At 37.3% G+C, this 15,350-nt stretch overlaps 1 protein-coding gene across 1 annotated transcript in view; it reads left to right on the forward strand.

Annotated features, from left to right (window-relative positions):
- The window catches only part of RHCG (Rh family C glycoprotein), a 47,847-nt gene extending 41,356 nt beyond the window's left edge, over positions 1–6,491 (forward strand). The window contains exons 8-10 of the mRNA XM_072402717.1: positions 920–1,044; positions 2,407–2,480; positions 4,233–6,491. Of these exons, the coding sequence (XP_072258818.1) occupies positions 920–1,044; positions 2,407–2,480; positions 4,233–4,328 (295 nt within the window). The 3' untranslated portion in view covers positions 4,329–6,491. The remainder of the gene's footprint in view (positions 1–919; positions 1,045–2,406; positions 2,481–4,232) is intronic.
- The last annotated feature ends 8,859 nt before the right edge of the window (positions 6,492–15,350 follow it).

The following is a 15,350-nucleotide window of genomic DNA, read 5'->3' on the forward strand; positions in this document are numbered from 1 at the left end:
TGGGAATTATCTAAGATTATACACCTGTGATACAACAAGAAGCATGGACTACATGGTATGCCATCATTGGATGAATGGCTCAGGACCTTGAAATGCAGGACGTTGGAATGCCTGTCCTTCGTCAAACCTTTGGATGATTTAGGTGGAGTTATGGAGCTCACACTCTCAGGGTTTGGCCTTTTCTGGTCTCTAATGGAGTCAGAATGTAGACAGACTAAAGAAAAACATGTACTTTACTGAAAGGTTTCCAGGAGCTTTCAGACAGAAACCTCCAGAACCAGAAAGTGGCCTGGGAGGCAAAAACAAGACATTCAAAATAAGATAACAAAATCAGAAGAGTTCTATGCGCAAGGCAACAGCTTTCTTTTAGTACAAACATATTGGACAAGAACAAGGCTTGGAAAGCAACACAGAATGTAGCACATAATGGTTGGACATTGTTACATAGGTCAGGTTGAAAAAAGTCATTCTTGTCCATCAAGTTCAACTACTAGAGAAATAAACATATCCCTGATATAAAACTCTATGGACATAGTTGGTTCAAAATAAGGCAAAAAATATTGTACAATTTGCTCCAACAGGGGAAAATATTACTTTCTGATTCCATGAGACAATCAGATGGTCCCTGGATCAATAGTCTCTGCTATCTGACATACATCAGAAGAGTTTGTTTCAGCAAGAGACAAATACACACACCCTATTAAATAGCCACAGGAAGGATGTAAACATGATTCACATGGAAATAAGCATAGCAGACAACGTTGCACATGTTGAATCAATACAACATATGCAACCCATCCATCTCTGAATCTGACTTGAGGGTCCATTCATCCAGACCAATTAGCTTTGAATCAAAGTTGCTACCAGCCTCCCTTTCTAAGTCTAGTGGCAATAAATCATATTTTTTTTACTTTTTCAGTTTGAAAACATTCTTCAGATTTGAAGGTGAATATGAATCCAGAACACCCAGTGTACAAGGTGGATATCAAGCAGCGGGTATATGCGTGTCACTTGCCTTTGCTTTTGTTGGAGGAACTTTAGTAGGTAGGTACCTTCTTTCTTTACGGCTTTTTATAATATTTCAGAAATTAAATAAAATCCGAAAATTCAAGCTCCAAAGTCCACCCATGTTTCCAGACATTTGTTGCATTAAGTCATTGGGAGCCTCCCCATGCTCCTCAGGTGTATTAGTATATTGGTAATAATATTGGTGGAGTAGCAATACAGAAATGATCAATAATTCCAGCCAGATTTGATAACAGCGTATTGCTCCAGACTTCCATGCCCCATCAAGGACCATCCAGACCTGTGTTTCACCTGTCTATGGGCTCAATGATCTCTCCGATTATGTCCATAGACAGGTGAAATGCATCAGAACCGGGGGGTCCTTAGGGTGGTTGGATGTTTGTTTGATAGGAAGATAGGAAACATCACTTCTGCAAAAAAGAAAAGAAACAAATACCCTTACCTGTGTTATTGAAATTTTTAAAATTATATTCACCAGTACCCATTCCGTCGCGGGTGCTGCCTTTTCCTTTTATCCTCTATCTGCTTCAATGCACAGAGTTTATTCGGTTGAACTCCCAGACCCCAGGGGTTTTATTAGAAAATGGTGATGAGGCCGGAAAGCATGTTTCATTGCAGAAAGGACATTGCCTGTCCCTTTCTGCAGTAAAGTCTCAGACTTTCTTGTGTGATGGATTGTATGCAGTTTAAAGAAGCCATTTCTAATGATGGCAGTTATGTTCTCATATAGGTTCCTAACCAAAGTCAGTGGTTTTAATAAAATGTCATATTAGTAATGTGTCCTTCAAATATCAAGTAGCTTTAATAAAAATAAATAAAATTATATATAAATATAATAAAATTATAAGTGCTGGAGCATTAAACCCAAGCAAGAGACTCGCAGTACTGTCTGCGATATGTTCATCCAGTCGCCATTCATTCATATTGACCTTGACGGCTGGGAATCAAACTTATAAATGTATTCTTAGTGGCTTATCCTAATTACACTTCTTCCTATGTTCTTTTCTCTTTGGTTTCCATTGGTACAATTCCTGGGTCTCCTCACCTTTTCCTTCATTCTAGATTTACCTACAGTACATACAAATATCAATTTAAAATATTCCTTTTATAAGGGGACCTTATGCCACTTTGCAAATTGCACCATTTGTTAATGGATAGGACTCCTTTTTGCAGTTTGTCCACAGTTAATGAGGATGGAATAAAATTACTTATAATGTTGACCATCCCTTTATATTGATAGTATGAAAGTGGCTTGTAATTCAATGCCATATCTTAACATGATGATATTATTGACCGATATTTATGTTCCCCTGTTCATATTCTCGGCAGATATGAAAAAATAAAAATATAACTACAATATCTTTATCCTTATATTTTTAGGATTATTCCTGAAATTACCATTCTGGGGGGATCCTTCAGACGAGGACTGTTTTGATGATAATGTCTATTGGGAGGTAAGAAAAGCATAGTTACCAAGGTGCCGCTCAGTCTGGAAGCTACAATATTCACTTTGGTTCATTATGACTGGCTTTCTTCATCTAGCATTTCAATTAATTATTTTAATATAAAAAATGGCTTTTTCCTAATATCAGAAACCAACAGAAGTACACCAAAATATTCTATTTGCTTCCATTGTGGTTTGTCACTGCCAAATCATAAAAATCAAAATATTAGGACAGCTTTTTTAAATAGTTTACCTGCCTGTTTACAAAAATTCAAAAATATCTAAAAGCTTTTTGTAAAAAAGGATTGTTTTCTTTGTGAACATCCTCTGTTCTCTTAGTATAAAACCAGTGACTAGATGAACCAGATTTCAGCATTTTCTTGCATGAACAAAACTGCAAATCCTCTGTTAGCCACTGGATGGCAGTATGACATAAAAGAATGCACACAGATAAAAGAGGCTAAACAAGGTTACAAAAGTAATAAACTTTGAATTTTGTTACAGTGCAGCTGTATATACTGCATCATTTTGTTAATAGTGGTCAATTTACAGAATTGGCATTAAAGAAAACTTTAGCATTGACATTAAAGAACGCATTCACAGCTGACCTTCCCCTTGTCAAAATTCTAGTTATTTGGATGTCCTGTTGATCCATTGGCTTTAGTAATTTCTAAATCACTGGCCTAAGAATAGTATACAGATTAGGGGACTTCGGCTCCACTCATTTGTGATTTTCAGGTTGTTTCTAGGTCAGTGCCTTATAACAAGTGACTATTATTTTAAGAAAGAGGTCAGAAGGGTTGTTCTTCATACAATTTTCAAAAACAACAACAATAATAAAAATAATAATAAATAAAATAAAAAATACAAGAGCTGGATATCAACACAAGAAGACTTTACAGGTGCATGAAGTACATATCATGCATATGTAATATTATGGTAAGATTTTTTTTGAAAATAATGCCCCCCCCCCTTACCCCAGTATTAAAAAAAGTATTAAAAATGTTGTCCAATAATGCTGTACTTTAATGACACTCCATTGATGTACCCAAATGACCCTCCATTGGGCAGCATGGTGGCTCAGTGGTTAGCACTCTGGCCTTTGCAGCGCTAGGTCCCAGGTTGGTATCTTGGTCAGGACACTATCTGCATGGAGTTTTCTGTTTCCTCCCACCTTCGTAAAACATGCAAAATTAGACTGTATTAAAGATTAACATATGACTATGGTAGGGACATTAGATTATGAACCCCATTGAAGGACAGCTAGTGAGAATACTATGGACTTTGTAAAGCACTGCGTAATATGTTGGCACTATATAAATACTGTGTAATAATAATTGATACCCCAGGTTCCTCCTCTGTCCCTGGAGATAATAATGGGGGGTTGTGCTATCACACAGCTGATAACTTGCTTTATTCTAAAACTAAGCACTGGTTCTCCATATTGGGGGAACCCTAAAAAATCAGGACACAGAAAACCTTTACCGAAATAAATTAATTGGCAAACACTCTTTACATGGTAAGTGTGAGAAGTGTGCCTCTTACTATGGTAGTCCGTATTTAATTATTTTAGACCGATATGGGGTCATATGTGTGTCCCTGCCATGGCCTCAGTTTAAGGAACTTCTAGCAACCTTTGGAGGAACCCTAAAGTTCCATGGTAGTCTGAATGAGAATGGCTTCTCTACACCTATGGATGATATAATTTTATTTGTGTAGGGGTGATGACCTTATGGATTCATTTCTTCCTCTTGCCTTTCAGGTTCCTGAAGAGGACCCTGAGTATGCAGAGCCACCAAACCACTACATAACTCATTTACAGGAACAAATGAAGGAAGTAGATAAAAATGTAGCCTAAATCAAAGCCTGGATTACCAATTTCTGCCAACTAAGTTTATGGCCACCAATGTGTTTTTGCGGTTGTTGTTTTGTTTGTTATTTTTGTACTGTACCAAAATGTCAATTGTAATGCTTTGAAAATGAAATGGATGCATTCATTGATCAAATGAGATTAAATGGAATGTAAATATTGTTCACCATTAAAAAGATTTTTTATTGTGTTGTATTTTACAGTGACATTTAGGCTGATATTAATGCTGAATGATACAATGCCTGATTGATTAATTTCCTGGGCGGTTTATTTCTGTCTGGTTTTATATGTCTAAAAGCGGTACATTGTTTTTCGTGACAATTTTTTTTACAGTATAATAATAGTATGAGTATAAAAAAGTTGGAAATACAGAATCATGTGAAAATAATAAATTAAATCAAAAAATATATTAATTTTTTTTTTTATTTTTAAAATTTAAAAAAATAAATAAATTATATACTCATACTATTATACTATACAGTAAAATAAATGTTCATGCGAGTCAATGTACAGCTTTTACATATAAAAATCCACTGCATTGCATTCAATACAGTTATTTTGTATTGAATGAATTATGAATGGATTTTGAATTTCCCTCCCCGCCGGCAACATGACTCGGGGTTACCGCTTTCAGCATCTTTTTTCTACCCCGAGTCACATTCAGGGTTACCGCCCAGGAGGTTCAAGTTCTTAAAGTACGTTTGCTGGATCACCCAGGCTTTCCAATGACAGTCTATCTTTTCCAGTCTTTGAGACTTTTAATAAATCAGGCCCATTGTCCCTGACATGATCTATGGCATTGATCTATGGCATTGTCTTCATGCTATTTATTGAAAAGTGGATCCTGGTCTAATCAGTCCCATACTGTCCCGTCTTCCTTCTTGTTTCCAGCACGGGTTGGACACTGGGTGTCACTATTTTCTTTCGTTTTAATCCTTCTTCTTGTGACATCCCCCAATCTCGCACTCTCCCAAGCATGTGCAAAAGGTCTTTCATGAAACTAAAAAAATGTGTCAATCAGCACTTTTTATTAGTAGCCCACAGCCTTCTGGGATAGGTGTCATATATATCCCAGAAGTTTGCAGGTTTCCCTTTTAGTTTTCAGCAGAGAAAGGAGAAGTGGTGTCCCATTTTATTTAATAAAAAATATGTACAAAATATAAACATATATAATGTTTAAAAAAAACAATCTTTTTTTCATTATATAAAGGGGGTATCTACCCTTTTTTATAATGTTAAAAATCGAATGATAGGTACACTAAAATATAGTAATAGCATTCTTACAGTACAGTCGTCCAATCATGTTCAAGCATACCATGGAAATATTGGTTGTCTCCTACTAAATAATACTTAGACTGCCCACCCTTATATACAAATTATAGGAATCAAAATAAAAGAAAAAGAGACAGTAGGGTTTTTGGGGGCAAAAGAAACAAATATATTGTATGATTGCCATACAAATATAAGATGAATAAAATCAGTGTTTAAATTGTTCCAAATCCACTCCTAAAGGTGGGAATTAGCGAAACATTTCAGTTCTCTTTAAGTTCTCTTAGAAGTGAGAGTATGCTGGCAGGCTTCAAAGGAGTATCATTTGCCCCGACGCATTTCACTTTTTTCAAAAATGTGCAAGCAAAAAACATTCATTTTACATATTCATCTATGTGATAGGGTAGCCTTTGCAAAGGGAAACTTCCCCAAGTTCGCTAAGCTAAGTGAAATCCCTTGCGAAGTGATAAATATTTATGCTAAGTGGACAGCCCAAACTCATTAGGTAAATCAACAACAATGTATTCCGTACTGTACTGACTCTGCTAGAAGCATATATATCACAGCCAAGGTTGGATTAGGGACCTGGGGCCATCACAGAATGTGACACGGAGGGCCTTCCAGGAGATTCTTCTGGCCAGTCTGATCCAGGTCACAGCATTTCATACTGGAGTGATAGCGGATGACATTATGACATTGCATATCTTCAGCATGTTTATCCAAAATTATATACAAAGCTGTTTTTGTGTCTGTTAAGTTGTCTTTTGGTTCCCCCTTGTTCTGTTTTTAGATCTCAAAAATAATTGTGTAATTTTGGTCTGGTAAGCTATGAATAATGTTTTGATATATAAAAATACAAATAAAATGTTGTCCTTAAAATTATATCATCACTTTGTATTTCTAAGGCTATGCTCAGACTGGCGGTGAGGTTGCGGTGTTTTTACCACTTCTTAATGACAGTGGACTGAATCAGGGGATGCTCAAACACCAGCAGTCCCATTGAGAATGAATGGGGGCAGCAGGGAACTGTCCAGTACCGCTCACCTCAGCCTGCTGTCAAACCTGCAGATGTTGGTTGACCAAGCCATAGCAATCGCCTGATCCCACTACAGGTCTGAACCTGTTCTAAGTCATTAAAAAGTGTTTTTTAAAAGGTAATAGTGTTACTGTGACCATTTATTGTAAAAATATTATTAACAGAGGAGCCTCTCCCGGACTGCCCCTACTAACCTGCACTGTCCTTGCCATTTGGTTCCACTGTCCATAAACTTACTTACTGTCTCAAGAGGCTTAGAAAATGCAGAAAATAGCTATTAGGCATTCATATAATTGACGTATTCATGCCAAATATGTCAACCTCTGATAAAAATCTACATAACTCCTAGTGTTCCGCTATATAAAGTTAGGTCCATAAGTATGTGGACAGAGACAATTTTTTTTCTAATTTTGGTCCTGTACATTTCCACAATTGATTTTTATTGAAACAACTCAGATGCAGTTGAACTGGAGACTTTCAGCTTTAATTCAGTGGGTTGAACAAAAAGATTGCATACAAATGTGAGGAACTAAAGCCTTTATTTACATAATCACTTCATTTCAGGGGCTCAAAAATAATTGGACAATTGACTCAAAGGCTATTTCATGGGCTGGTGTGGGCAATTCCTTTGTTATGTCATTATCAACTAAGCAGATAAAAGGCCTGGAGTAGACTTAAGGGGGTGGGGGTGCTTGTATGTGGACGATTTTGCTGTGAACACACAACACGCAACCAAAGGAGGTCTCCATGCAGGTGAAACAAGCCATCCTTAAGCTGCAAAAACAGGAAAAACCCATCCGGGAAATTGCTACAATATTAGGAGTGGCAAACAGTGGTGGATTATGGCAGAATAATTTCCATGGTGAAGAGAATCCCCTTCACAACAGCCAGCCAAAGTGAACAACACTCTCCAGGAAGTAGGCGTATCGATATCCAAGTCTACCATAAAGAGAAGACTGCATGAAAGTAAATACAGAGGGTGCACTGCAAGGTGCAAGACACTCATAAGCCTCAAGAATAGAAAGGCTAGATTGGAGTTTGCTAAAAACATCTAAAAAAGTCAGCAGAGTTCTGGAAAAACATTCTTTGGACAGATGAAACCAAGATCAACCTTTACCAGAATGATGTCAAGAAAAAAGTATGGAAAAGGCATGGAATAGCTCATGATCCAAAGCATAGCACATCATCTGTAAAACATGGCGGAGGCAGTGTGATGGCTTGGGCGTGCATGGCTGCCATGGCACTGGGACACTAGTGTTTATCCATGATGTGACACAGGACAGAAGCAGCCGAATGAATTCTGAGGTGTTCAGAGACATACTGTCTGCTCAAATCCAGCTAAATGCCGTCACATTGATTGGGAGGCGTTTCATATTACAGATGGACAATGACCCAAAACATACAGCCAAAGCAACCCAGGATTTTACTAAAGCAAAGAAGTGGAATATTCTTGAATGGCCAAGTCAGTCACCTGATCTGAACCCAATTTAGCATGCGTTTCACTTGTTGAAGACTAAACTTCAGACAGAAATGCCCACAAACAAACATCAACTGAAGGCCGCTGCAGTAAAGGCCTGGCAGAGCATTACAAAGGAGGAAACCCGGCATCTGGTGATGTCCATGAGTTCAAGACTACAGGCTGTCATTGCCAGCAAAGGGTTTTCAACCAAGTAGTAGAAATGAACATTTTATTTTCAGCTTTTTAGTTTGTCCAATAACTTTTGAGCCCCTGAAATGAAGTGATTGTGTAAATAAAGTCTTTGGTTCCTCACATTTGTATGCAATCTTTTTGTTCAACTCACTGAATTAAAGCTGAAAGTCTGCAGTTCAACTGCATTTGAGTTGTTTCATTTAAAATTAATTGTGGTAATGTACAGAACTAAATGGGAAAAAAGTTGTCTCTATTCAAATATTTATGGACCTAACTGTAAATCCATTTTATTCAGGATGACCTAATACCCACCAATGTTTACTCAATGACATCCTGGGGATTCTCTGCACTATTATGGCAGCCAGGTAAATCTTATATAAGTGGTGCATTGCATAAATATAAGTAGCCTTTGGGTTGTTGTGATTGTGATTGCATTGTTAGATGGGTCAGTTGATCACAATTTCATTTTTTGTTTTGGTTTCTATGTATGGGTTTTAATCATAGTAAAGATTTTTTTTTAGGTTGTGTGTGTAATCGTTTACTCTTTTCCTTAGCTGGGGCTTCCAAAATTCCTCATAAGCCACCCCAAATAAATTAATTATGGGGGACTAGATGTGGGGAAGAGACTTTTGTCCATTAACACTAGGACAAGGATGCTTTGTAAGAAGAGGAGGCTTCAACTATAACTCTTGCACAGAAGCACCCACAATGTTAACCGGCTGCCCTGCTATGATAAGAAAGGAAAGTGAGATGTACATCTGATACCTTTTATTTCTGGTGATAGAACTTTGGGGTTTTCCGAGACTTTATTTATTAAATGGAATTGATTTCTTTGCAGGTCTTTCAAAATGCCTTTTCAGACTCCATCCACAACCTTTATTTTAAGTGCTATTGCCATGCTGACACTACACACATTTATAGTAAAGAGAAGCCCAGAACCTCAATATCTGAGGCAGATTCCATCTACTTACTCATTAATGAGGTTCTAATTGCGGACACATAACCTGGAGCACCTCATTCTAATGTAATGGGTTTTAAGTGATGGGTATACTTACCATTTCCATATCACAAATCTGCATTTGTATTTGTGTAGATTATGAGAAGGAATGTCAATATGTCATTATTTCCAAGTATATCACCTTCAACTGTACTATATGAAGCACTATATGAAGATAAGAATCAATTGTGACAGATCTGCTGGGAGTTAAATGATAGTAATATTGTCCTTTCATCAAACAGATCTGCCATGACAATATGCTGACAAAAAATTGCTAACAATACATAGCCAGCAAACAGGCCTGGTATTATAATACATGGGTAATCCTGGTAATCCTGAAATTGCATGAATAAAAAGGGCAATTCTGATAATATAATGGCAACAAAGGACCATTTGCCACATTTTCAATGCAATAGGGTCTGGGCCTGAGCAACAGCTATGCTGGGCAGGGGTTTGAAGCTTAATAAACATTTAAACTGCTAACCCCATTGTGGTAAACTACAAGTGCCAGTAAAAATACAACTAATATTGTATAACCATCGGTCCCACTAATGCATATTCTGTCTCTAGAAATAAAGATATGCTGAGACACTGCTAAGACTGCAGTGCAGAGTACATTCTATCGAGTTAAATGACAAAGTTCTGGTTGGGTTGGAGAACCTAAAGTTATAATTCTACATATCATTGGGAGGAAGATTTTCCTGGGCACTGCACATAATTTACAGGCAGTGACTATAGGAATGTGTGTAGAGCTGACCTCTGTCTTCATTTACTTGGATTCCTTGCACTGCCTGCTGTCTGAGATCTACAAGTTGAAGTGGGGGAGAAGTAATATAATTAGCACAACGGTCTTGCTGCAAATGCGGTCATTACTGAGCTTTTAGTCTGCTAATGGAAAGCTGCTGAATAAAGCTAAAGAACTAAAAATCTGGAAAGCAGGTCACTTATCCAAAATATCTGGGGGAGATCCCACAAATTCTCATCAATGAAAATATAATGGCATTGGTCATAAGTGCACAGAGTAGTCCAGTGGACCCACGAGAAAATTTTGGTGGTCCACAGAAAAATCTGGAGATTATTTGCAATTTTTATGTTTTATTTATAATAAAACAAAAATATTATTCTATTAAATTTATATTCCGTATGACAATTTTCGCCTTTGTAATGAACTACATTTACAAACTGTACTAGAGATGGAAAAACAAGGGAGGCGCAGCGTGACGTCAGTGTAGTATTAAGTTGTATGAGGCAACCATTGCCGAGCCGTACACTTTAGTATTGTTTCCACCATTACAACAGTCACCCAGCTCCGCCAATACTGATTCTCATCTGATTGTTTTATTTTATTCATTTATTTCTCAGATGCTCTTTTAGGTAAGTATGACCATAACTGTGTATTTTCTTTACTGTTATATTTAATGGGATCAAATAGTTTGACTTTGATAACTATCATTTCTTGTTTGGTCTTAGATTGGAATGAAATAAACCCATAACGAGTGAGAAAAAGCAAACAAATAATTTACATTTCTTTAGTGTTACCAAAGGTAATGCAACTAATAATAATAGTAACAATAGTAATACTTCACTTAACCGTGACCTGATCAGTGAATCAGAGCCTCCATAGTCCTTGTTAGGTACCATTAGGAAGATCATTATTTTACAAATACATTTTAAAAAAATTCATATTAATGTTCCCGGAGATTCAAAATTATGAATTTAGTGGTTTGTGAGGCCAGAAAGGTTGGCGACCGCAGCTCTAGTCCACCCCAAGCAATATTCTAGGCTGCCTTGTTGGTGTTCTGGCCCTGCTTCTGGGTGTTCACAGTGATGTAATAAAAAAAGCTGCAACATTTGAATCTTTAAGGGGTGGCATGAAGGATTAGAGACTGGATTCATCCAAGGGGTAGGATACTGCCCGTGCTTCCCTTGTGTCCATACAATATGCACACCCAGGGTATATATTTCTATAATCATCAGGCAACTTAGATATATATAAGACAAACATAACTGCATCAGTAGCAGATCTTACAGAACGGTGTTGCAGGCTACACAACTAAAATTGTGGTTCTACAAAAGGTTACTGATTACAGTCAAACATATGTACTACCTCCTGTGGTTTGCTCAATTTCCATAGAAACAATAATATGGGTCACAGCCATGAATACACTTTGTGCTCATTACTTGAACAGTTTTATGTGTGATACTGTTTAGATGAATCTTCACCCAAGGGAATAATAGGGTGGAAATTATGGACCAAAATCATGAGTTCAATTTTTACTCATTACCGAAGCTATGTTTTATGTGTGATACGCTTTACACGAATCATCATCCAAGGGGAATAACAAAGAGTAACATATATTGAATTCAGCTGAAAAGTACCCCAAGGTTTCTTTCAGAAGATGTTTTATTTTCTACTATCTAAATAACAGTGTATATATATCAATATATTTTGTATAGGAGATTAGATGCTATGGAATGATTTTCTTTTGATTGGCTGATACACATAATGGCATTCCAACCAAGATTGGATTTGGATGAAGAAGAGTTTCTCTGGTAGACACCTCCATAGGTTAACAAAGATTGTTTTAAAGTTCTAGATAGTCAACAATAAATTGTATATACTTCCTAAGAAATTCAATCAGTAAAGTAAAATGTCATAGAAAATATGATATATTGATTTATAATAGCTTTGTAAGACTGACAGCATTCTATGGCCTTCAGCTGCCAGTTCCTGCTCCAGACATGGGAAGGATTAACTCTATTAATTTGAACCTAAAGCGCATGGAAAGAAGACTCTGTATGTTATTTACTTATACATTGTGTTTTAAAATAGAGATAGGTTCAGAGTAGGTCAGTGGACATGTGGTCACCAAATGTAATGCCTACTAGAATGAATAGCTTTTCTGGCAAAGTGGCAATTTTTTGTTAAGGTACCGTGGCCAGAGGTCCAACAGAGGGCACAAACAACCTAATCATAGTCAATCATATTGAGGGCATATGACTGGTGCCCACCTTGGTTATTTTTCCAACCCTCTTGTGGATAGGTCACAACTTTTTTTTAATCAAAACCTTTTTTTTGAACAATTTTAAGTCAACTTTTAATCACATTTCATTAAAGAGCTCTTTTATCAATTCACAAAGAAATGGTGGCTAACTTTCCAAGCTGAAGTAAGGCCCCTAAACCAAATATTATATCTCTTTCTAGGATACCTAAAATGTGAATTTACCCATTAAGCTTCAGTGCCAAGAAGGCACAGAGAAAAGGATCCACCTTTAAAATTAGAATAACATGCAAGCAAATCCGTAAAAGTAACAGATGTGCTCTAATATCCCTACCCCACCAAGGAGCAAATATTTAATTTCCCTGTTTGTATCAGACACTATGAAAGGAGAAGGAAAATACCCAGTACTTTCAGTTAGAAAGGTGCATGTAACATATTCCATATGACACGGTGGTGTATGATGATTCAGTGCCGGCATATGGGGCAAGTAGAGTCCTTAGCCCTGTAAACCTGGCTGGTGTAGCTCAGATCCTACACACGGCTGTCTTGATGAAAGCCCTATGGCAAATGGGTAGGGGGGAAAGAAAGGAGCTTGTGATCAGCTGGAAAAGGGGGAATTTAGGTAAACTTGTTGCTTTGTATCTATCTGACAAGCACTGCTCTCCCAAACATTGGTCAAGTATGTTCTCTTGGATGGTTTGAAAGTTCCAGTTTAAATGCCAATTTTGCCTCTACTGTCTGGAAAAGGAGACTAGAGTGAACATATATTCCTACAATATACTTTTATTTTTTTTAAAAAAATCCAAACTTTTTTTAAAAGACCACAGATATTTACATAAGTGTTTCTTATTGGTATTCATATTATTATTACACAGTATTTATATAGAGCCGACATATTACATGGCACTTTACAAAGTCCATAGTCATGTCACTAACTGTCCCTCAAAGGAGCTCACAATCTAATGTCCCTACCATAGTTATATGTCATTAACACAGTCTAAGGTCAATTTGGGAAAAGCCATTAATCCTAACTGCATGTTTTTGGAATGTGGGAGCAAACTGGAATACTGCAGGAGAAACCCGGAGGAAACCCATGCAAACACGAGTAGAACTTGCAAACTCCATTTAGACTTTCTACTTAAATCTGAGCTTTACCATTTACTACCCAGTGAAAAATGTTCTCCACTGGTGGTATGTGTACTTTGCTTTGGGAACCAATACTGTAGCAAATAGGAGGACTAATAATATTGCAAACATAAATATTAAATACTAAAAACTCTATATATTCTCCAGGAAGTGAACATGACATCAAGAATTCTACCTATGGCCAAGCAAAAAAGGCATATAGGAATGCCACTGATCCTGTATTACACATGCTACACTAAGAATACCATACAGACAATACCCTGTATGCCACTATTTAAACATTATTGGTGTCTGCAACACAACTTTGTTTTTTCAGCCATGTGACTGGAATATCCTTCATATTGTATTTAAAACCCATCTCCAGGCAAAATCTATTTCCTGTGCACCCCTTGTTTCCATTCAACTCCAACCAGTCCTGTAAAGTTTATTAAGTTAGACACTCTACTACTGATTGTAAATAACTGAACTATTATGGGTGTTTCTTCGGCAATCTCAGCAATTCAGCCAAGATATCCATGTTTTCAATGCAAAAAAAGAAAAACATATTTCAGCGTGCTTCTAAAAGCTATATCGATTTTTAAAGCAGTTAATCAGACTTTCAACAGCATGCTTTGGCGGGGGAAAAAAAAAATCACTCTTATTGAAAACACATGGACCTGGAAGGTTCTCCACCAGAGAATGTGTGCTGAAAGTCAGATTCCAAGATTTATAAATGGGCCCATCATTTTTAACAATCTATACATTTTAGGACAAGTAGACATATACAAGTCTCAGGACCACTTGAAAATTGCAAATTATATGGTTTAATTGTGGAAATGAATTACAAGGAGAGTATAGATAAGTAAGTAAAGTATCCATGAAGAATACAGAAGTATTTGGCCAATTGGAGGCTAAAGAGGTAGTGTGAGAAAAATGAAAGATCAAGCACCAAAGGATTAAGATTGACAAATTGGATGGGAGTGGTCCCAGCTATTGACTAAGGTTTCTGCAAGGAAAGGGACTCAAGCTGTCCATTTATAAGCAGGAATTGGGCTTGACCTTTCTTTTTATAATCCCTTATGGTAAGGGGCAAGAAGCAAAAAAAAGGGTTGACAAATTCACATGTAAAGGACGTCCTCCATACTGAGCAGTAAGAGGATGAGTGGAGGGAGCCAGGCCTTTAATCCTGAGCTTAATAAGCAGGCAGGTGGGCTTAGATCATGCTCCAGCTATTGAAAGGCCTACCACAGAGCTACTTAAACTGAGAAGACCTACTCAGATCACTTGCTCTTTGGTTAAAAAACAAGAGCCTAATGGTCTGAGAACAAGCAAAGTGGGCATGTGTGTACGGGTGTGTGCACGCACATGAGCGTGTGTGAGTGTGAAAACCCCTAAATGAACTTCTGTACAACCTAATCAGATTAAAGAAGCCAATCACAAAATGGGGTAAGTTGGGAGAAGTTCATCAAAGGGCTGTATAGCTCGGCAGGGGTTGGGACATGCTATGGTAGACAAATTGGACCTCTAAGGAGAGAGAGGGAATGCCACATCCCCCACCTCTCAGTAACTAGTAATTATACCAATTTACTAGCCAAACTGCTTGCTTGAGTGGACAGTTTGACTAGTTCAGATCAGCAAAGCCCTATCCTCTTTTTTATGACTGTGGGAAGGAAATAGTTCCTTCCTTCGTATCGATAAAGCATAATTAACTTCTATATAGCGCTCTGCTATGAGGACACAGTAGGGGTTGCCTAATATCATAGGATTACGTTGCTTTTCTCTATAGAACCTTTAAACCTCTTTGATCCAGACATGACCAGATAAAGTTCTATTCTTTACATTGACCCTTCCTAACAACCTAAATGTAATGCCTTTATCCCATTATATAAGGATGAAGCAGGCAAAGGTTAATGATGTCACCACCACTTAG

The sequence above is a fragment of the Pyxicephalus adspersus genome, chromosome 2 (assembly GCF_032062135.1).
Source record: "Pyxicephalus adspersus chromosome 2, UCB_Pads_2.0, whole genome shotgun sequence".
Classification (NCBI taxonomy): domain Eukaryota; kingdom Metazoa; phylum Chordata; class Amphibia; order Anura; family Pyxicephalidae; genus Pyxicephalus; species Pyxicephalus adspersus.